Below are 24,369 nucleotides of genomic sequence, written 5' to 3'. Positions count from 1 at the left end.
TTAGCGCCATGCTCAGAGATGAATCTTGTTAGTTGAATAATCTGCCTCTAAGAGCTACTATTCTCCCTTCCTGAATAACTTCATTCGTAACAAAAAAACACACTATATGGCTCATTATTCATAGTTCATTATTCGGTGTGACCAGGGCTTTACTTACATTAAATTTTACCAGTCACCAAAATAATCAGTATCTGTAGCTTGGTTTCCTACCAACACGACACATTTCTAAAATTGTATTAATCCACTTTTTCCTACTAACTGCTCAGCTACTATGTAGTCACTTTAGTGCATTTTAACATGTATATAAGCAAAATGTAGACTTGTTTACATGCAAGATTTGTTTTACAGCAGGAGATGCGGCTCAGGTGGAGCAGCAGACTGATGTGAGAAGTGTCCACGTTTATGAGAATCAGAGATGGAACCCATTGACGGGATACACTGACAAGTATGAAACTTTAAATAAATGAATTTTATCTTTATGGCTTTGTTTTATTAGTCCTAAAACCTAAAGTGACTTTCTGCAGAGGACTGCTCACTGACCGTCCAATGTGGAGTGATGAGAGCGGACTGCAAGAGCGCACAAAAAGCAGCACGCACCCGCCGTCTCCTCTGTGGTCCTGGGTAGGTGTCATCCTGTGGACAAAAACCTGCAGAATTAAGGGTTTTTCATGACCTTTTAAATCATTGTGTTTTTAGGTGTCGGACTGGGTTGTGGACTATGGTGTCCCTGGAGGGACAGACAAAGAAGGCTGGCAGTACGCTGGAGACTTCTCCATGTACGTAACTCTGTTTGCCAAGATGCTAATAATGGTGAAAGAGTGACAGTTTGCTCTTTACCTGGCTTTTCCCTTTCTCTGCAGGACGTTTCACGGTCACAAAACCCTAAAAGACTTCGTCAGGCACAGACGGTGGATGAGGTATCCACGTGCACACACACTCTTCTGTGCTTCTTAACTCCAGCGTGAAGCTGATGACAGGTTCTGCACACAGAAACTGCAAGATCACAGTGAGAGGTCCATGGCGGCAGATCCCACCCATCACTCTGAGTGACCTCTCGCTGATGCCATGCTTGGCCCACACCAGGATGGACCAGGTCCCCGTTTGGGCCCTCAGTGATAAGGGCGATGTTCTGTGTCGCCTGGGAGTTAGCCCCCAGAACCCTGCAGTGAGCTCCGCACACTAATAACCATTTCTGACAGAATTTATTTCTTCATTCAAGGACTAACGATTGAGACTGGGCCCAACTCAGAGCCACATGTTCAGATTCATATGATGAGGATCTCAAGTATATTTATCATGTCTGATAAGAGTTAGCAGAGGAACATTAAAGGTGTCGTCACTATTGATTGCCCACAAAATTGATCAAATTTACTTTGTGTTGAAATGCAGTTATTCTAAAGTACTTTTATTTCTAAAGGACATCACAAAATTAAAGCCAGTTTTATTGTTGGTAAAGTTTATTTTGAGGCGATTCCACTGAAAATATCATGAGTCATTTTAGCAAATAAAGTAATTGTTTGTAAATGTAACTAAAGTTAGTCTAGACAGCTGCCAAAGCAGACCTGTGAGTGTTGTCTTATCTGTCTAACAAATATCCATCAAAATCCTTCATGTGAAATATGTTCAGATTTGATCCTGAGTTCTTCCCAGCGGGATCTCTGGTCAATCTCTTATTTATTAGCGGTGTGTGTGACTTTCTGCTTGAATTTGACATAATTTTGTGGCACTTTGAGTTGTAATTGAAAGTCTGTGCCTTTTCTACAGCTTCATGATTCTAACATGTGGTTTATAAATCTGTGCACGTGTCTGCATAAACTTTTTTTTGCATGTTAACCAGGTGGTTTGAGGGGGGCGACGACCCTCATTCATCCATATGACATTAATCCTTCAAAACACTTTCACTTTATGGAGCCAACGTCACAACGGATCCTACAGTATTTTAAATGTTTAACGTTATTTCATCTGCAGTCTGTCTGATCTTGTAGGGCAGCTCCTGGCTGCATGTGGGCACAGACCAGCCCTTTAAGTCCATCTCCATTGGAGGAGCCAGCCAGGTGTGGGCCATCGCCAAGGACGGGTCCGTGTTCTACAGAGGATCAGTGTCCCCGCAAAACCCTGCAGGTCAATCACAGGAAAACTCAGAGGACACAACGCTTTTAAAATGTTTCCATCAGCCAATGTGCAGAGCCAAACGTGTCATCCCTCTACAGGTGAATGCTGGTACCACATCCAGTCTCCTCCCAAGCAGACCCTAAGACAGCTGTCCGTGGGCAGGACCTCAGTCTGTGCTGTGGATGAAAACGGTGAGTCAACAGCAAAAGCTCTTCAGCCCAAACCAGACTTCAGCAGTGTTTGGGAAAAGGATTATTGCCAACGATTTTAATACATTTCTCGTCTCTACTGTTTAATCCAGACCCTGCTGTGATTTCTTAGCTGTACTCCTTTTTTCCAGTAGTTTGTGGGTCAGACCTAGATCTTAAGATAAAATATTTGACATTCTCTAGGTAACCTGTGGTACAGACAGGGTGTGACCCCGAGTTACCCTCAGGGATCGGCGTGGGAGCTCATCTCCAACAATGTCACCAAGGTTTCTGTGGGACCACTGGACCAGGTCAGTCAAACCCAACAGACACCTGCTGAGGAGTTTATGTACCAACAAATACATCTGAGTTCACTTTGCCCAAACTAAAGTGGTTGACTGAGGAATGAAGAGAGCTCTTGATCAGTTTTTGGGATGTGTGGCAACAGTTGGATGTAGTCCAGACAGTCTGGAATGTGTAAAACTACAGCTCCTGTGCTGTCATTACTCTCAGGTGTGGATCATAGCAGACGGGGTCCCAGGCTTCCCTGGTGAGACTCATGGAGCCGTGTGCCACAGGCTTGGGGTGGGACCCATGCAACCCAAAGGCCAGTCCTGGGACTATGGTATCGGGGTGAGTTCCTGATTGTATTATAGACATATCAAAGGAAATTAAAAAAAATTGAAAATCCTTATATTGGGCCTGTGCAAACTGTGCATACACACAGTTTTTCATTTGTGCGTAAATATATCCTCTTTATCATATATTATGTAAAAGAGAGCCAGAAATAAACACTTCTAAAAAACTGAAAACGCTCTTTTTGTAACCTGATAACACATTTTGTGATGTTAGCGTGCACGCTAACTTCCTATGGAATTAAATTTGTCTCATTAATACCAGCAAATGCACACAGGGTGATCTACAAATTGAGTTGCATAACTTTTGCTTTTGTCAAAAGCTCATGTACACGCACACGCAAAGCCTCCTGCAGATGCTCTTAAAATGTAAATATTGTTTTTGATTGGCTTATTAATAATAGAGGGGCTTCATTGAATATGTACAAATTATATGTAAGACAACAGGATCTTAATAATTAAACAGCTGCAACTTATAAAGAACACAAGGCTCACACGGCCGACGGTATTTTAGCATTGTGTTATTTTTTATCTTGCCAAAATGAAGTTTTCAAGATATATTAGTCAGTATGTATGCTTGTTTTTTGTAATCATTGCATTTGTCACCTTTAACTCGCTGTGCAGCACACAGTTTACATCACAGACTCTTACAACTTCACATATAGCAGCCCTAGCAAGATACTTTTCAGCACAGAAAAGGATCAAGCTCAAGGTCAAAGGTCAAGGTCACAGCAAGGTCAAACACTAAATTCAATGAAACAACTTTCCTGGTCGCAATTTTTGAACTTTTGCCTCCAGATTTGGCATGAACATAGTAATAGGCTTTGCCCATAAGCAGTTACCTGCGATAAGTGATTGACCTTGACCTTCAGGACTTTGCTTGAGATCAAAGGTGATCTAAAATAGGTCGAATTCCAGATTACAGTAAAACATGTCGTGTAATACGCCAAATTAAAGGGCATGATGAGAGGATCCACAATATATCAAAGTTTGTAAGTTATGATGTCATTTGATGACATCATCATGAAAAAACTTGCAACTTTTTTTAAGGGTATGATAAAGCATGTAAACCATCATTGCAAACTCTTGTTAAGTTCACATATAGCAGTCCTATGGAGATACCTTTCAACACACAAAAGGACCAAAGGTCAAGGTCACAGGAAGGTCAAACATTAAATTCAACAAAATAACTTTCCTGGTCACAGTTTATGAACTTTTGCCTTCAAATTTGGCATGGACGTAGTGATCGGCCTTGTCCATAAGCCATTACCTGGGATAAGCAATCGACCTTGACTTTCAGGGTTTACCTTGAGGTCATGGTGACCTAAATTAGGTCAGATTTCAGATTACAGTAAAACATGTCGTCCAGAATAGATCAAAAGTTTTAAGCTATGATGTCATTTGATAACATCATCACAAAAAACTTGCAAAATTTAGATGTTTTAAGGGTGTGAAAAAGCATGTAAATCTTCATTGCAGATTCTTGTAAAATCACGTCGCAGTCCTACGGAGATACCTTTCAGCACACAAAACGGTCAGTGTCAAGGTCACAAGAAGGTCAAATACTAAAATCACAACAAACCCACCTTTGCTGCTTGCAATTTGTGTTTTTTTGCCTCCAAATTTGGCATGAATATACAGTTGTATGTAAAAGTTTGGGCCCCCGTGATGATTTCCATCATTTTCCTTTATAAATCATTGGTTGTTTGGATCAGAAGTTTCAGTTAAATATATCATATAGCAGACAAACAGTGATATTTGAGAAGTGAAATGAAGTTTATAGGATTTACAGAAAGTGTGCAATAATTCTTTAAACAAAATTAGGCAGGTGCATAAATTTGGGCACCCCAACAGAAAAAAATACATCAATATTTAGTAGATCCTCCTTTTGCAGAAATAACAGCCTCTAAATGCTTCCTGTAGCTTCCAATGAAAGTCTGGATTCTGGTTGAAGGTATTTTTGACCATTCTTCTTTGCAAAACATCTCAGGTTTGTTGGTTTCTGAGCACGGACAGCCCACTTAAAATCACACCACAGATTTTCAATAATATTCAGGTCTGGGGACTGAGATGGCCATTCCAGAAAGCTGTACTTGTTCCTCTGCATGAATGCCTGAGTAGATTTTGTGCAATGTTTAGGGTCATTGTCTTGTTGAAAGATCCATCCCCGGCACAACTCCAACTTTGTCACTGATTCATGAACATTGTTCTCAAGAATCTGCTGATATTGACTGGAATCCATGTGACCCTCAACTTTAACAAGATTCCCAGTACCTGCACTGGCCACATAGCCACACAGCATGATGGAACCACCTCCAAATTTTACAGTAGGTAGCAAGTGTTTTTCTTGGAATGCTGTGTTCTTTTTCAGCCATGCATACCGCCCCTTGTTATGTCCAAATAACTCACTTTTAGTTTCATCAGTCCTCAGCACCTGATTCCAAAATGAAGCTGGCTTGTCCAAATGTGCTTTAGCATACCTCAAGTGACTCTGTGGCACGTACACAGAAAAGGCTTCCTCTGCATTACAGCATCATACAGCATCTCTTTGTGCAAAGTGTGCTGTATATTTGAACGATGCACAGACACACTGTTTGCAGCAAGATCATGTTGTAGGTCTTTGGAGCAGGTCTGTGGGTTGACTATGACTGTTTTCACCATCCTTCACTTCAGCTAGTCTGAGATTTTTCTTGCCCTGCCACTTTGGGCCTTAACTAGTACTGTGCCTGTGGTCTTCCATTCCCTCACTATGTTCCTCACAGTGGAAACTGACAGCTGAAATCTCTGAGATAACTTTTTGTATCCTTCCTCTAAACCATGATGTTGAACAGTCTTTGTTTTCAGGTCATTTGAGAGTTGTTTAGAGGCTCCCATATTGCCACTTATTAGAAGAGATGCAAAGAGGATAAACATTTGTAAATGGCCACCATAAATACCATTTCTCATGATTGGATTCACTTGTGTAAGGAGTTCAAGGATCACTGAGCTTACCAAACCAATTTTGTGTTCCAATAATTGTAGCTAAATGTTTTCAAATTAATAAAATGACAAGGGTGCCCAAATTTATGCACCTGTCTAATTTTGTTTAAATAATTATTGCACACTTTCTGTAAATACAAGAAGCTTCATTTCATTTCACTTCTCAAATATCAGTGTGTTTGTCTGCTATATGATATATTTAACTGAAATTTCTGATGCAGAAATTTCCAGAAATGATTTATAAAGGAAAATTATGAAACTTAACAGGGGTGCTCAAACTTTTGCATACAACTGTAGTCAGTCGTCAGTCCCTAATCATGGTGGTCGTTCCTCATGGTAGTCTCTTTTCTTCACCTTTTGGCAAGATACCGGTCACTCTCAGGGTGACAGTTTTCATTTTACAGATTAAAACATCAGTAGGCAGAATTTGTGGCTGAAAAGAAAACCTGCGTCCTCTTGGCTCTTTCCGGAGCCTTTCAGACAAAATGTAACATTGAGATGACCAAAATTCTACATTATTCCTATAACAGCAAGGATTTCTATCTCACTTAATAAAAACTGGTTTCCTATGTACAGAAATCCTGCAGACATACAGGCCATATTTTAAGCCATATTTGTCGTGTGATGGTGCAGCTCATGTGTTTGACTTGCAGGGAGGATGGGAGCACCTCAGTGTGAGGGGTAACTCAGCTGAAGCTCCTCGTGTCTCTCTCCCTGCTTCAGTCACAGCTCCACGCAGCCCGATTCCTTCTCATCCTCCACCACAGGTGAACGGGACCGCCGTGAGCGTGTAGCTCCCCCAACTCCTCTTCCACAGCCCCGTTTGTGCCTGGATTGGTTTTTCCACTCCCCCCCTTAAACTCTTCATGGAAAAGGGAATGCACAATCACATCAGACTTTCCAGTGTTCATGTGTAGATGCTTTATCAATGGATGATTGTTACACCTACAAACTTCAGAATGAAATGACTGGGGGGAAAAAACAGCGCACAGCAGCATTTCAAGGACTATACCACACTGCTGCACATACGAACCTTACTGTCAACTGTTTTCTAAATCACACAACCAGGAATGCTAGGGGAAAAAACCTTACCTCGTCAGTTCCTTTTGGTACACTTAACGAAGGAATCTGGTAATCTATCGTAGTGAACAATTCATCGGCTATGGAACAACAGGCAAAACGTCAGTTCAGAGCTCTTTATGTTCAGCATCCTCTTGAAAGTAGTTTCACAACGATGAATCTCTTTTATCGGGTTTTCGCCACAGCACATGAACACCTCACCAACAAACATGACTTAAAATAAAAATAAATAAGCAAATGTTAACTACAGCTTTTCTGGGGCCACATTCTTCTTGGGCCGCATCCATTGCCCACATCAGTAGTGCGACCAGACTGTATCATTGTGAAGACTCCTTGGAATGTGGACAATGAATGCAGCCTTTTTCCCCCCAAAAAAATTTAAGATTGCCCAAACAAATAAAGAATCACTGTGACTCCACCTCCACTCCCCAGGACAAAATGGATGGTAAATTTTAAAAAATAATTCAGGTTCCACCCCACTGCCCGATCTCAGATAAGTGGGATCTCAGATATGTACAGTTGTGCTCAAAAGTTTACATACCCTGGCAGTTTAGTTTTTTGGCCATTTTTCAGAGAATATGAATGACAACACAAAAACTTTTTTTTCACTCAGTTAGTGGTTGGGTGAAGCCATTTATTGTCAAACAACCAGGTTTACTCTTTTGAAATAATAATGACAATACAAACTACCCAGATGACCCTGATCAAAAGTTTACATACTCTTTTTCTTAATACCGTGAGTCCTCCTCTATACCAGTTCATCATGAAGATGGATAACTGGTGATACAAAAGACTCAGTCTTAGAAGGATGTGGCCCCTGAATTTGGACACATCATACACATTTGTCCTTCCCAATGGCTCTGACGTATTAACTTGACTTCAGTAGCATATTACACTCAACAAAAATATAAACGCAACACTTTTGGTTTTGCTCCCATTTTGTATGAGATGAACTCAAAGATCTAAAACTTTTTCCACATACACAATATCACCATTTCCCTCAAATATTGTTCACAAACCAGTCTAAATCTGTGATAATGAGCACTTCTCCTTTGCTGAGATAATCCATCCCACCTCACAGGTGTGCCATATCAAGATGCTGATTAGACACCATGATTAGTGCACAGGTGTGCCTTAGACGGCCCACAATAAAAGGCCACTCTGAAAGGTGCAGTTTTGTTTTATTGGGGGGGGATACCAGTCAGTATCTGGTGTGACCACCATTTGCCTCATGCAGTGCAACACATCTCCTTCGCATAGAGTTGATCAGGTTGTCAATTGTGGCCTGTGGAATGTTGGTCCACTCCTCTTCAATGGTTGTGCGAAGTTGCAGGATATTGGCAGGAACTGGTACACGCTGTCGTATAAGCCGGTCCAGAGCATCCCAAACATGCTCAATGGGTGACATGTCCGGTGAGTATGCCAGCCATGCAACAACTGGGATGTTTTTCAGCTTCCAAGAATTGTGTACAGATCCTTGCAACATGGGGCCGTGCATTATCCTGCTGCAACATGAGGTGATGTTCTTGGATGTATGGCACAACAGTGGGCCTCAGGATCCAAAATGATCAAGATTCAAAATGCCATCAATAAAATGCACCTGTGTTCTTCGTCCATAACAGACGCCTGCCCATACCATAACCCCACCGCCAGCATGGGCCACTCGATCCACAACTTTGACATCAGAAAACCGCTTACCCACACGACGCCACACACGCTGTCTGCCATCTGCCCTGGACAGTGTGAACCGGGATTCATCCGTGAAGAGAACACCTCTCCAACGTGCCAAACGCCAGCGAATGTGAGCATTTGCCCACTCAAGTCGGTTATGACGACGAACTGGAGTCAGGTCGAGACCCCGATGAGGACGATGAGCATGCAGATGAGCTTCCCTGAGACGGTTTCTGACAGTTTGTGCAGAAATTCTTTGGTTATGCAAACCGATTGTTTCAGCAGCTGTCCGAGTGGCTGGTCTCAGACGATCTTGGAGGTGAACATGCTGGATGTGGAGATCCTGGGCTGGTTACACGTGGTCTGCGGTTGTGAGGCTGGTTGGATGTACTGCCAAATTCTCTGAAATGCCTTTGGAGACGGCTTATGGTAGAGAAATGAACATTCAATACACGAGCAACAGCTCTGGTTGACATTCCTGCTGTCAGCATGCCAATTGCACGCTCCCTCAAATCTTGCGACATCTGTGGCAATGTGCTGTGTGATAAAACTGCACCTTTCAGAGTGGCCTTTTATTGTGGGCAGTCTAAGGCACACCTGTGCACTAATCATGGTGTCTAATCAGCATCTTGATATGGCACACCTGTGAGGTGGGATGGATTATCTCAGCAAAGGAGAAGTGCTCACTATCACAGATTTAGACTGGTTTGTGAACAATATTTGAGGGAAATGGTGATATTGTGTATGTGGAAAAAGTTTTAGATCTTTGAGTTCATCTCATACAAAATGGGAGCAAAACCAAAAGTGTTGCGTTTATATTTTTGTTGAGTGTATAATGGACTGAATGTAAGAGCCATCTGGAACATGGGGTCAGTATTGACTCTTCTAGTTGTGTGTTTTTAAAAACTAGTTGCCACTGATGACATAAAAAAATCTATACTTTTGGCTCAAACATGCAAAATGATTGGTGGTGGAATGTTTGTGGATAAAGATGAGTGCATGTGCTTGGTAATGGATGACTTTGGACAGAGCAATAGCTTTCATTCTCCAATTCTTTGGTGTAATTTCTGAAAATATAAGTGGGTGGGGCTTCATTAAAGGGCTAGGGGTTTGGCTCCAACAATCCCACTGTAGACTTATTTTTCCTTTGTGTCTGATTTGTGTTTTCAGTTATTTACAAGTTTATTTTGCAGTTGTTGAATTTTGTTTCTCTGCATTGGGTTTTCTCAGATGATACAATAAACCTTTCCATTAGAGGGCTTTTCCCCAAAGAGCAATGGCAAGATTTGAGCTACTAGGCTAGTCAAGATATGGTTTGACTCGCAACAAATTGCAAAAGTAATGTCTTTGGTGTCATTTGAATCCCCCAAAGTCTACAATAACATTCTAAAAATCATGGAAAATCGGAGTAGTGGAATAGCCTTAAAATCCAAGATGGCCGTCCAAAAACAGGCACTGTTTTTTTTTTTTTTTTTTCAGCTTTAACTTGAAAAATATTCATTTTAAGTCCAATAGATGTATTGAAGTTGAATATAAAGTTTGGTATTGCAGACATTTTGGTACCTCATTTGTTTCTGTATCTCTATCGGTTGTAGAGATATGTTGTGCATATATATATACACACACATACAACCCCTGGCAAAAATTATGGAATCACCGGCCTCGGATGTTCATGATGATGATGTTCATTCAGTTGTTTAATTTTGTAGAAAAAAGCAGATCACAGACATGACACAAAGCTAAAGTAATTTCAAATGGCAACTTGCTTTAAGAAACACTATAAGAAATCAGGAAAAAAAATTGTGGCAGTCAATAACGGTTACTTTTTTAGACCAAGCAGAGGGAAAAAAAATATGGAATCACTCAATTCTGAGGAAAAAATTATGGAATCATGAAAAACAAAAGAACGCTCCAACACATCACTAGTATTTTGTTGCACCACCTCTCTCTTTTATAACAGCTTGCAGTCTCTGAGGCATGGACTTAATGAGTGACAAACAGTACTCTTCATCAATCTGGCTCCAACTTTCTCTCATTGCTGTTGCCAGATCAGCTTTGCAGGTTGGAGCCTTGTCATGGACCATTTTCTTCAACTTCCACCAAAGATTTTCAATTGGATTAAGATCCGGACTATTTGCAGGCCATGACATTGACCCTATGTGTCTTTTTACAAAGAATGTTTTCACAGTTTTTGCTATATGGCAAGATGCATTATCATCTTGAAAAATGATTTCATCATCCCCAAACATCCTTTCAGTTGATGGGATAAGAAAAGTGTCCAAAATATCAACGTAAACTTATGCATTTATTGATGATGTAATTACAGCCATCTCCCCAGTGCCTTTACCTGACATGCAGCCCCATATCATCAAAACTGTGGAAATTTACATGTTCTCTTAAGGCAGTCATCTTTATAAATCTCATTGGAACGGAACCAAACCAAAGTTCCAGCATCATCACCTTGCCCAATGCAGATTCGAGATTCATCACTGAATGACTTTCATCCAGTCATCCACAGTCCATGATTGCTTTTCCTCTAGTTTCCTCCCATTCGTTCCTCATTTGTTTTGTTGTGCATTTTCGATTTTTGAGACATATTGCTTTAAGTTTTCTGTCTTGACGCTTTGATGTCTTCCTTGGTCTACCAGTATGTTTGCCTTTAACAACCTTCCCATGTTGTTTGTATTTGGTCCAGAGTTTAGACACAGCTGACTGTGAACAACAAACATCTTTTGCAACATTGCGTGATGATTTACCCTCTTTTAAGAGTTTGATAATCCTCTCCTTTGTTTCAATTGACATCTCTCGTGTTGGAGCCATGATTCATGTCAGTCCACTTGGTGCAACAGCTCTCCAAGGTGTGATCAAATTTACAGGGTGATTCCATAATTTATTCCTCAGAATTGAGTTCATATTTTTTTCCCTCTACTTGGTCTAAAAAAGTAACCGTTACTGACTGCCACAATTTTTTTTCTTGATTTCTTATAGTGTTTCTTAAAGCCAGAAAGTTGCCATTTGAAATTACTTTAGTTTTGTGTCATGTCTGTGATCTGCTTTTTTTCTACAAAATTTAACAACTGAATGAACATCCTCTGAGGCTGGTGATTCCATAATTTTTGCCAGGGGTTGTACATACACTCAACAAAAATATAAACGCAACACTTTTGGTTTTGCTCCCATTTTGTATGAAATGAACTCAAAGATCTAAAACTTTTTCCACATACACAATATCACCATTTCCCTCAAATATTGTTCACAAACCAGTCTAAATCTGTGATAGTGAGCACTTCTCCTTTGCTGAGATAATCTATCCCACCTCACAGGTGTGCCATATCAAGATGCTGATTAGACACCATGATTAGTGCACAGGTGTGACTTAGACTGTCCACAATAAAAGGCCACTCTGAAAGGTGCAGTTTTGTTTTATTGGGGGGGGATACCAGTCAGTATCTGGTGTGACCACCATTTGCCTCATGCAGTGCAACACATCTCCTTCGCATAGAGTTTATCAGGTCAATTGTGGCCTGTGGAATGTTACTCCACTCCTCTTCAATGGCTGTGCGAAGTTGCTGGATATTGGCAGGAACTGGTACACGCTGTCATATACGCCGGTCCAGAGCATCCCAAACATGCTCAATGGGTGACATGTCCGGTGAGTATGCCGGCCATGCAAGAACTGGGACATTTTCAGCTTCCAAGAACTGTGTACAGATCCTTGCAACATGGGGCCGTGCATTATCCTGCTGCAACATGAGGTGATGTTCTTGGATGTGGCACAACAATGGGCCTCAGGATCTCATCACGGTATCTCTGTGTATTCAAAATGCCATCAATAAAATGCACCTGTGTTCTTCGCCCATAACAGACGCCTGCCCATACCATAATCCCACCGCCACCATGGGCCACTCGATCCACAACATTGACATCAGAAAACCGCTCACCCACACGACGCCACACACGCTGTCTGCCATCTGCCCTGGACAGTGTGAACTGGGATTCATCCGTGAAGAGAACACCAACGTGCCAAACGCCAGCGAATGTGAGCATTTGCCCACTCAAGTCGGTTACGACGACGAACTGGAGTCAGGTCGAGACCCCGATGAGGACGACGAGCATGCAGATGAGCTTCCCTGAGACGGTTTCTGACAGTTTGTGCAGAAATTCTTTGGTTATGCAAACCGATTTTCAGCAGCTGTCCGAGTGGCTGGTCTCAGACCATCTTGGAGGTGAACATGCTGGATATGGAGGTCCTGGGCTGGTGTGGTTACACGTGGTCTGCGGTTGTGAGGCTGGTTGGATGTACTGCCAAATTCTCTCAAACGCCTTTGGAGACGGCTTATGGTAGAGAAATGAACATTCAATACACGAGCAACAGCTCTGGTTGACATTCCTGCAGTCAGCATGCCAATTGCACGCTCCCTCAAATCTTGCGACATCTGTGGCATTGTGCTGTGTGATAAAACTGCACCTTTCAGAGTGGCCTTTTATTGTGGGCAGTCTAAGGCACACCTGTGCACTAATCATGGTGTCTAATCAGCATCTTGATATGGCACACCTGTGAGGTGGGATGGATTATCTCAGCAAAGGAGATGTGCTCACTATCACAGATTTAGACTGGTTTATGAACAATATTTGAGGGAATTGGTGATATTGTGTATGTGGAAAAAGTTTTAGATCTTTGAGTTCATCTCATACAAAATGGGAGCAAAACCAAAAGTGTTGCGTTTATATTTTTGTTGAGTATACATACACACACACTCCAACTGATGCAAAATCATGCAAAAACATTTTTTAGCGGATATCATCAAAACTATTCAATCTACACTCCATAAATGCATTGACATTGAATATAAATATGGATACTGCGCACATTCTGACACCAAAAACATATCTATCTGCTGTGGTTCCTAAAGCTGGGCTTACACTGTGTGAGTTTTGGCCCTTTTTGAGACGATTTTTCACTCGTGCGAGAAGTTTTTGGATCGCGCCGAGTTTCAGCTTAATCATGCGTCCTGCATCATGTAGTATACACGGAGTAACAAGCTGCGTTTAACCTCTCACGACCACCTCCCGATCGGCAATCGTATGGCCAGATGAAAATCAAAGCTGATATTCTGGTCGGCCCTCGTGAGGGTATCGCGGTGTTGAAACAGCGCTACAAGCGTCTACGAGCCTACATCCTCTCGCACTGTACATGTGCAAACATCGATGCGGAATTGGAGACAGCATAAACAGTGATCTCTTTGGGAGAGCAGCTTGTTTCTTTTTTCCCCCTTATTCTTCAATTCATGTAAAGTCTTGTATTGTTTTTTTTTTTTTAAGTTTGATGTCTCCCATCGAGTTTTTGTAAAATAAGTTAATAAAATAAAAGTTTGAAAAAAAAAAAAAGCTTCTGTTTACGTTTTGCTTCCAGAAACACAAGTCCAACATGTGGTTTTTGAACATACAACGAGTAGTCAGATTGCATCAGAGCATCGGCCTGTATAGTGTGAGAACATAAATCGTGCGCGCTTAACTTTTACACCCTGCAGTTTTGTCGTACAGTTTGAGCTGGAGCCGAGTACAACAACTGAAAATATTATGGAGTGTCTGCCCAGCTTTAGTTACCAGTGATGGCAAATTCTTAAACCATCAATCAAGATATACGCACATCACCAGGTGCAAGGCTACTGCAGTGAACATAGAACAAAATAATAAAAAAGCCTGCACACTTACTCCTTGGTTACTTCCTTTAATGTGACAACGTTTCGATCCAGTGGTAAACCACCAAAAATTTCCAGAAACATGTCATTTGTGTGGTTAGCAATAAAATTCCGAAAAAGTTTTCAAAATTGTTTACATTTTGATTAAAAAAAAAAATTCAACACTTTGGTACCTTGAATGAATATTTACCCATTTCTAAGAGAGAAAATCAAAAGTTTCAACAAATGAGGATTCAGTTACCACTGGACGCTAAGAAAATAACATTGCTACACACCCCACGACACTGACCACATGCAGTTGAGCACTGTAGGCCATGCTTCCGGCAAGTGCACATGCGCCTTGAGTACCCTGATTTGAATGAGCACCTGATGATGATATGCAGCAATACTGGTGGTGCTGGGCCCATGTCTGTGTATTTTCTGTCTCTCAGCAGCCATCCCCTCTTCTGAGGGTCCAGATCATTGCCCAGCCACTGTTGAACTTGGTGGCAAACTCTGACTGTGAAACTTAGCTGAAGCTGATGTTGGTGGCAAGTTTTCAGGCTGGACAGCTGCAAGAATTGTGCTTACTTTCTGATGGAACCGTTCGACTCTCAGGGCGTTCAAGCTCTTGACATCTTTGCTGCCATACAACAGTAGCAGGGCATGTTCGCCAGAAGCAATCACCTTCTTCTGTGACTGGTTAGGAGCTATAAAAACTTGCGCATCTTGTTTGAATGTGGTGTCTTTCATCAACAGCTTCAGGGATGCAGGTTTGCCTATGCCATAAAGATGAGAGGTAGTGTCGCATCCTTGAAATGCATGGACGAAGAGAATGTTCTTACATACATCTGGGCCAAAGCTACACTTCAGTTTGTAGATGTTCCAGAACTTTGTGGTTGCGCTATTTCTCTTTGGCTCAGGATGAAGGAACAAATTCCTCATATCGAAAGGAGTGTGATAGCGCAACAGAACCAAGATATCAGTGTCATCTGCAACAACCATTGTTGACTTGTCTGTGGCCTTGGCAGCAGATACTGCTGCTATTGCAAACAACGAGTTTGCATTGGCAGATTCATGCTGAACCTTGCATCTATTCTCCTCCAGTAGTTGCCCCAGAATAGTCACAAACTGTTGCTTGTTCTGTATGTTTGTCCAGAAGTGTTCCTTATTTCCCTGGAATAACCTTCAGCCAAGGACTTGCACAGATGAGCCAGTACAACCTGTGGTCCTCCTGAAATGAGCAACGTCTTTGGTTGATGGACTTGAGACACAGCCATCAAATACAACTGTTGGCTTTCCATAATGGGCTGGTACAACCCCAATTCCAATGAAGTTGGGACGTTGTGTGAAATGTAAATAAAAACAGAAGACAGTGATTTGCAAATCCTCTTCAACCTATAGTCAATTGAATACACCACATAGACAAGATATTTAATGTTTAAACTGATGGACTTTTGTTTTTGTTCAAATATTTGCTCATTTTGAAATGGATGCGTGCAACATGTTTCAAAAAAGCTGGGACAGTGACAACAAAAGACTGGGAAAGTTGATGAATGCGCAAAGAACACCTGTTTGGAACATTCCACAGGTGAACAGGGTAGTTGGAAACAGGTGAGTGTCATGATTGGGTACAAAAGGAGCATCCCCAAAAGGTGAGGATCACCACTTTGTGAACAACTGCATGAAAAAATAGTCCAACAGTTTAAGAAAAATGTTTCTTAACTTTCAATTACAAGGAATTTAGGGATTCCATCATCTACAGTCCACAATATAATCAGAAGATTCAGAGAATCTTAAGAACTTTCTACATGTAAGCGGCAAGGCCGAAAACCAACATTGAATGCCTGTGACCTTCGATCCTTCAGGTGGCACTGCATTAAAAACCGACATCTTTGTGTAAAGGATCTTACCGTGTAGGCTCAGGAACACTTCAGAAAACCATTGTCAGTTAACAGTTCGCCACTACAAGTGCAAGTTAAAACTCTACCATGCAAAGTGAAAGCCATACATCAACAACATCCAGAAATGCCATCACCTTTTCTGGGCCCCAGCTCATTTGAAATGGACAGACGCAAAGTGGAAAAGTGTGCTGTGGTCTGATGAGTCCACATTTCAAATTGTTTTTGGAAATCATGGATGTTTTGTCCTCCGGACAAAAGAGGAAAAAGATCATCCGGATTGTTACCAATGCAACGTTCAGAAGCCAGCATCTGTGATGGTATAGGGGTGTGTTAGTGCCCATGGCATGGGCAACTTACACATCTGTGATGGCACCATCGTTGTTCAAAGGTACATCCAGGTTTTGGAGCAACACATGCTGCCATCCAAGCAATGTCTTTTTCAGGGACATCCCTGCTTATTTCAGCAAGACAAGTCACATTCTGCACGTGTTATGACAGCGTGGCTTCACAGTAAGAGTGCGGGTACTAGACTGACCTGCCTGCACAAGATGCCTGTAAACATACCACTGTCCATGCTTTTTTGAAATGTGTTGCAGGCATCCATTTCAAAATGAGCAAATATTTACATAAAAGCAATAAGGTTTATCAGGTTGAACATTAGATATCTTGTAAAGCAAAAACAAAGAGTTTATCGCGCTTCTGCACAGCACAAACAAATCTGGTGCAACCAGGCAGGACCAATTTGTAAAAAAGAAGAAATAACTGGTGCAGCACAGAAAAAGTATTTTTTTTCTGTGCTGCACCAGTTTTCTTCTTTTTTATTAAATATCTTGGCTTTGTGGTGTATTCAATTGAATATAGGTTGAAGAGGAGTTGCAAATCGTACTGTTTTTTTAAATTATATTGTACGCAACGTCCCAGTTTCATTGGAATTGGTGTTGTACATAGCAGACATACTGCTGACAGATTTGATGGTACGTATGTCCTTGGTTCCAAGGGATTCTGTGCAGCAGTGCTCCACCATCTAAGACATAAACCTTGCTGTCAGTTATGTCTGTGTCCTGCACTGTAGTGAAATGGTTCCACATTCTGAAGAGTACTGTTGCATTAAATGACATGAACCACGCAAGACCCCCCCCCCCCCCCACACACACACACACATTGCAGAAAGAAAACTTAACATGCAAAACAAGCATTTCAGGCACTTAAAATTCATATTTTTGTAAAGATTTACAAGTGACCAATATTTGAAATGTAAATACCATGTATGAAAGAAATTATAGAGAATCCACATTTTTCATTACATATTATAGTTTTTCCATTTACCAAGAAATGTATGACAGTAGAAACTTTTTGCAAAAAAGTTACTATATTTATATTCAAGCTTACATTTGTGTTGCTTGAATTCATGTATTTCATGGTACATGAGATAAGCCCTCGTTTGTGTTATGCTTGTATAAAAGGTACAAAAATACAGTATCTCAACAACCGTAAAAGTTAGCATAAATTTGGTACCAAATTGTCTGCAATACCCAACTTTATATTCAAGTTCCATACATTTATGTGGCTTAAAAATCACCATTTTTGAAGTTAGAGCTGGAGAAAAAAAAAAAAAAAGTAAAATTGCCTGTTTTCAGGTGGCCATCTTGGATTTTGAGGCTATTCCACTACTCCAATTTTTCATGATTTAGTATGCTATTGTAGAATTTTGGGGGGTTCAAATGACACCACTGGCATTAGTTTTGCAATTTGTTCTGGGTGGACCTCTATTTCACTGTATCTTGACTAGCCTACACTGACTTAAATACTGAGCTAACAAAAAAAACAGTACAGCTAATACCTTCCTGCAATAAAGGCCTCTGTGTTACATCAACCAGAAACAGCTGACTGTTCAAACTGCACAGCAGGAATCCAGGTTCACTTTATAACAGCACTGAACTAAAGGAAAATAAATGTGATGAAAGTATACAAACTGAATTGTTTTTCTTATTTTTGGGTGGGTGGAGCACATATCCACTTTTTGAGCATTTTTAACTTTTGTTCCGTCTAACCTTAATGGACCCCCTAGCTGCGGTCTTACAGTCAATTAGAACTCTGCGTGTTTCAATCCGTCTTTAAAGTTTAAACTGGTGTTCTCCTGAACCTTACCACCTCTAAAATGTAAGACACTCACTGAATCTAAACGTTTAGAAAAAAAAATCGATATTCTGAAACTAGATTGTTTTTTCTTCATAAATCTGCTGATAGATCCAAAAATAGACAAAGATTTAATGAGGATACCTTGAGGAGCAGTGTGATGGTTTTCCTCAGTCTACATACCTGTACTTAGATGCCCAGAGTCGTGTCTGTTTTCTCAGAGGTTGTCCAGGTTATAAAAACCTGGTTTCTCATGGCTGCTTTCAGTTGACAATTTGACAAAAATTACACCAATAACTTGCCTAATCCCAAACAGCAAAATATTAGAGGTCCATTTGCATTTATTTTCATATTAAACAATGTAATTATAAACATTTCATTCAATTACACCAAGCATGATCAATATGAAGTAAAAATATTTTTTTTTCCAAATCTACAACTTTAAAAGGACTTGACGTCAGCTTCAGTGTGTCCTTAACTGCTTTTAGTGGATGAGGGTGATATGTTCCTCTGATCGACTCAGTCTTAACTTACAAAAACCTATAGCTTCAGTTGCATCAAATCCCATTTACAGACAAAAATCATTTATATACACATCAGTACAGCTCAACATTAAGTTACATGTTTCAAATGTGCAAGATTAAGCAAGTTTATACTGTAATCAAACAGAGTTCCTTACATAAATGTTCAAGTTTAACTGAAGCATAGGTTGCTGGTTTGAACTTTAACATACAGTGCCATCTGGACAACAAGATCAACTTTTAGCTTCTACAGGTTAAGTAGCAAAACCACAGCAGCGTAGAGTCATCATTCATTCTGACAGTATATTTATTCATAGTCAACTGCCATTTAATTTTAGTCAATTTTGTCATCTGAATTGTTTTAAGTTAAGTATAAGATATTGGTCGACTAAATCAGCAGTAGATTTAGTCGATTAAAATCATATAGTTGACTAAAACTAAAGAAATACAGATGACTAAATTAAGACTAAATGACATTTTAACTGACAATCACTAAATATACTGTCAAAATTAACACATAGAGCTAAAAGTGTTTAAACCACAGGTCATTAGTGTTTTCCTCAAACGTGAGCAGATGCATCGATCTACATGTATAAACATCTAATAAACGAGGAGATACAACAATGAAATGTTCAAACTCACAAATGTGCAGGTTGGTCCTATTTTGAGAATCAGACAAAAAAAAAAGTCACATGAACAAAATTAAATTAGATTGGACAAAGTCATGAAAAAATAAAACAGGTAAAAACTATCATGACACCGAAGCAAATACAAAATGTTTTTTTTCTTTTTCCTCCTCAAAGTGAGCTTAAAGTCCCTGCATGTTATCGCTCAGCTGTCCTATGAACTTACGCAAATTTCAACTTATTAAAGAGACTCATTGCACATTAGTTTACACGCACACACACCTCCATACAATTCTTCATTTGAACATTTAAAAAAATATCTCCCGCACGTGTAGTGATACAGTAGTAGGGAGTGGAGTGCAGCCTGTTACAGGCACCGCCAGAAGACAAAGAACACCTTTATCTACACGTTGAAGCACGAACTGAGGCTTTATAAAACCCGAGCTTTCCACTTGCTCGTCTTTCAAGGTGGACCAACACCTGGAAGGATCGAGCTGCCAACCATCCATACTGACAAAATGTCTCAAAATATGACACTACTTCCTGTTAATGTTCCTTTGATAAATGAAGGAACAAACAGCGTGTCATCTCTACAGATGAGTGGATTATTCGCTGAGGTCCAGTCATCCTATGCCTGGATGGAACTTCCTATGATTCAATCCTTCCCATTTAAATGCTACAGAAGAAACACCCAGAAAGATATAAAAACAAACACAAAAAGAAAGGCAACAAATCGTCATCATCGCACATTATTCTTGAGATCTTCTGCATTTGATTAGCAAAAAGTAAAAAAAAAAAAAAAAAAAAAAAAAAAAGCTGGCCAAGCTGCTGCGGCGAGTTCAATGACTGCAGAATGAGAAAGTTTGTTTTTGGTGCCGATAAATGATTGCACAGAAAAAGCAAAACGCCTGGAATGAGCTTTGTAAGTCTTTAAAGCGATCATTAAGAAGCTAGGCCCACTGATTCCTCCCCCCGCCAGTGGGCATTAACGTAGCTGGTGAAGCGGTTCACATGGGGGACTGTGCCGCCATGTTTGCCGTTAGCCATTGTTCTCATGGCCATCCTCTGTATAAAGATAAACAGTTGTGCCTGAGAGGAAACATCCACGCAGCTGCTCCTGAACCCTTTGGATGCTCGTTCTTTTCTCAGTGGGGTGTGAAGAATCACGCTAGTCTTTCTCGCCATCTTCACCGCTTCCTGAAAAGAAAAAGCAAATGTGACAATTCCATGGTACCGGTATTTGGTAGCAGATATCACAAAATACATCAAATATAATAGAAAAATAAACAAATACTGTGCTCCAACTTTATCATCATCATTATGTGTTCGGATCAAATCTGTGGGAAAGTAACGCCACACTAAGACAGTAAGAACCATGAGTTACAACATTTAGTCTGGGGGGGTCCGCATGCAAAAATAAATAAATTAAATAATAATAATTATGCCAACAAGAATCACCACAAATTATTAACACCTCAATATGTCATAATTCTCTAAGATCTAAATTGGTTTGTCTGAAATGTTAGTTTGTTAATCTGCTTGGTGAAAACCTCAAAAACCACTAAACTGCAACTATATACGAGGTCTGTCGTGTGCACGCGTGAGTTTTTTCACCTGTCGGTTGCGTCATTCGCCTGCGAGCAGGCTTTGAGTGAGGTGTGGTCCACCCCCCTCGTCTATTTTTTATTGCGAATAAATGAACGATTTGGAACTTTGCTGCATCAGTTTTTTTCCAGAAACTGTGAGAGACCTCCAGGTGGACACCGTTCGGAAAATTAATATGGCTTTCAGGGACAATTTTATGGAGATTACACAGATTAAGGAGTGATCCAGACAGTTTAAATACCGCCCACAACTGCTGAGAACGCGGCACACTCCCAGCCCCCATCGACAGGCTGACACCCGGCTGGAACAACCAGATCATTTCCAACGTGAAGGCTTTGTTGATCCGGGACCTCGTCTGACTTTCACAAAAAGGCTGAAGATGTGGACATCTGCACATTTTCGGTACATTCCACCGTTACAGGAGTTTTTTTCATGGAAAGAAAAGCAGAGGGACGTGCCACGGAGCCGTTCATTACGCGGGACAAAACCACCTCGGTGTTGGTCTCACAGGATGGCTTAAAGGTGGATTTCAGATGGATTCCGGTTGCTTTTCAGTCGTGTGATTATCCGATTGTGATTGTGCATGAGCTGGACATGCCCCAACATGTCCTGGAAGGCTTCATCATGGCGTTGCTTTGCGCCATGCAGCTCCACCGCGCGTCGCGGTGGAGCCACTCCTCTTTCCATGACAAAAACGCCTATAACAGTGTAATGTGCCATTCATTTCTAAACTGGACGCTGTCTTGATCTGGTATGTCGTCTGACTAGCACAGGAATTGTGAAAAGAGTGGACATCAGCATTTGTTCGGCACATTGAGACAGACGTGCGGAGGAATTCCGCGCGTCGCGGTGGAGCTGCATGGTGCAAAGCAACGCCGTGATGAAGCCTTCCAGGACATGTTGGGGCAGGTCCAGCTCATGCACAATCACAATCAGATATTCACACGACTGAAAAGCAACCGGAATCCATCTGAAATCCACCTTTAAGCTGTCCTGTGAGACCAACACCGAGGTGGTTTTGTCCCACGTAATGAACGGCTCCGTGGCGCGTCCCTCTGCTTTTCTTTCAATGAAAAAAACTCCTGTAACGGTGGAATGTACTGAAAAAGTGAAGATGTCCACATCTTCAGCCTTTTTGTGAAAGTCAGACGAGGTCCCGGATCAACAAAGCCTTCACGTTGGAAATGATCTGGTTGTTCCAGCGGGGTGTCAGCCTGTCGATGGGGGCTGGGAGCGCTGCGCTCTCAGCAGTTGTGGGCGGTCTTTAAACCGTCTGGATCACTCCTTAATCTGTGTAATCCCCATAAAATTGTCCCTGAAAGCCATATTAATTTTCCGAACGGTGTCCACCTGGAGGTCTCTCACTGTTTCTGGAAAAAAAATGATGCAGCAAAGCTCCAAATCATTCAGACATTTATTCGCAATAAAAAAATAGACGAGAGGGGTGGACCACACCTCACTCAAAGCCTGCTCACAGGCGAATGACGCAACTGACAGGCGTGAAAAAACTCACATGCGCACGAAGGTTCAAGCTTGGTTGATGCAATCACACGTGATTCAAATCCATATGGTTTTTGAAAAAAATAAAAAGGTCGGATACTTTTCTAACAGACCTCGTATATATATATATATATATACCCTGGCAAAAATTATGGAATCACCGGCCTCGGAGGATGTTCATTCAGTTGTTTAATTTTGTAGAAAAAAAAGCAGATCACAGACATGACACAAAACTAAAATCATTTCAAATGGCAACTTTCTGGCTTGTCATGGACCATTTTCTTCAACTTCCACCAAAGATTTTCAATTGGATTAAGATCCGGACTATTTGCAGGCCATGACATTGACCCTATGTGTCTTTTTGCAAGGAATGTTTTCACAGTTTTTGCTCTATGGCAAGATGCATTATCTTGAAAAATGATTTCATCATCCCCATTCCTACCAGGCTGCTCAAGGAAGCCCTACCATTATTTAATGCTTCGATCTTAAATATGATCAATCTATCTTTGTTAGTTGGCTATGTACCACAGGCTTTTAAGGTGGCAGTAATTAAACCATTACTTAAAAAGCCATCACTTGACCCAGCTATCTTAGCTAATTATAGGCCAATCTCCAACCTTCCTTTTCTCTCAAAAATTCTTGAAAGGGTAGTTGTAAAACAGCTAACTGATCATCTGCAGAGGAATGGTCTATTTGAAGAGTTTCAGTCAGGTTTTAGAATTCATCATAGTACAGAAACAGCATTAGTGAAGGTTACAAATGATCTTCTTATGGCCTCGGACAGTGGACTCATCTCTGTGCTTGTTCTGTTAGACCTCAGTGCTGCTTTTGATACTGTTGACCATAAAATTTTATTACAGAGATTAGAGCATGCCATAGGTATTAAAGGCACTGCGCTGCGGTGGTTTGAATCATATTTGTCTAATAGATTACAATTTGTTCATGTAAATGGGGAATCTTCTTCACAGACTAAAGTTAATTATGGAGTTCCACAAGGTTCTGTGCTAGGACCAATTTTATTCACTTTATACATGCTTCCCTTAGGCAGTATTATTAGACGGTATTGCTTAAATTTTCATTGTTACGCAGATGATACCCAGCTTTATCTATCCATGAAGCCAGAGGACACACACCAATTAGCTAAACTGCAGGATTGTCTTACAGACATAAAGACATGGATGACCTCTAATTTCCTGCTTTTAAACTCAGATAAAACTGAAGTTATTGTACTTGGCCCCACAAATCTTAGAAACATGGTGTCTAACCAGATCCTTACTCTGGATGGCATTACCCTGACCTCTAGTAATACTGTGAGAAATCTTGGAGTCATTTTTGATCAGGATATGTCATTCAAAGCGCATATTAAACAAATATGTAGGACTGCTTTTTTGCATTTACGCAATATCTCTAAAATCAGAAAGGTCTCGTCTCAGAGTGATGCTGAAAAACTAATTCATGCATTTATTTCCTCTAGGCTGGACTATTGTAATTCATTATTATCAGGTTGTCCTAAAAGTTCCCTAAAAAGCCTTCAGTTAATTCAAAATGCTGCAGCTAGAGTACTGACGGGGACTAGAAGGAGAGAGCATATCTCACCCATATTGGCCTCTCTTCATTGGCTTCCTGTTAATTCTAGAATAGAATTTAAAATTCTTCTTCTTACTTATAAGGTTTTGAATAATCAGGTCCCATCTTATCTTAGGGACCTCGTAGTACCATATCACCCCAATA

The 24,369-nt window shown here is 40.8% G+C and overlaps 2 protein-coding genes across 5 annotated transcripts in view; one reads left to right on the top strand and one right to left on the bottom strand.

Moving 5' to 3' along the window:
* Positions 1-7,189, top strand: part of tecpr1b (tectonin beta-propeller repeat containing 1b) — a 70,523-nt gene extending 63,334 nt beyond the window's left edge. For 2 of the 4 annotated variants that reach the window (XM_034190345.1, XM_034190346.1), the window contains exons 17-26: positions 349-445; positions 525-621; positions 697-776; positions 861-917; positions 991-1,165; positions 1,986-2,121; positions 2,211-2,303; positions 2,505-2,611; positions 2,814-2,933; positions 6,568-7,189. In XM_034190345.1, the coding sequence (XP_034046236.1) occupies positions 349-445; positions 525-621; positions 697-776; positions 861-917; positions 991-1,165; positions 1,986-2,121; positions 2,211-2,303; positions 2,505-2,611; positions 2,814-2,933; positions 6,568-6,708 (1,103 nt within the window). In that variant the 3' untranslated portion in view covers positions 6,709-7,189. Of the gene's footprint in view, positions 1-348; positions 446-524; positions 622-696; positions 777-860; positions 918-990; positions 1,166-1,985; positions 2,122-2,210; positions 2,309-2,504; positions 2,612-2,813; positions 2,934-6,567 lie in introns of those variants that run through there. The other 2 variants (XM_034190347.1, XR_004565617.1) reach the window with 2 other exon arrangements.
* Positions 7,190-19,909: 12,720 nt separating this feature from the next.
* Positions 19,910-24,369, bottom strand: part of lmtk2 (lemur tyrosine kinase 2) — an 82,875-nt gene continuing 78,415 nt past the window's right edge. Inside the window, exon 12 of the mRNA XM_034191374.1 lies at positions 19,910-20,730. Within this exon, the coding sequence (XP_034047265.1) occupies positions 20,702-20,730 (29 nt within the window). The 3' untranslated portion in view covers positions 19,910-20,701. The remainder of the gene's footprint in view (positions 20,731-24,369) is intronic.

This window comes from Thalassophryne amazonica, chromosome 16 (assembly GCF_902500255.1).
Source record: "Thalassophryne amazonica chromosome 16, fThaAma1.1, whole genome shotgun sequence".
Classification (NCBI taxonomy): domain Eukaryota; kingdom Metazoa; phylum Chordata; class Actinopteri; order Batrachoidiformes; family Batrachoididae; genus Thalassophryne; species Thalassophryne amazonica.
This window is presented reverse-complemented; position numbering and strand designations above follow the sequence as displayed.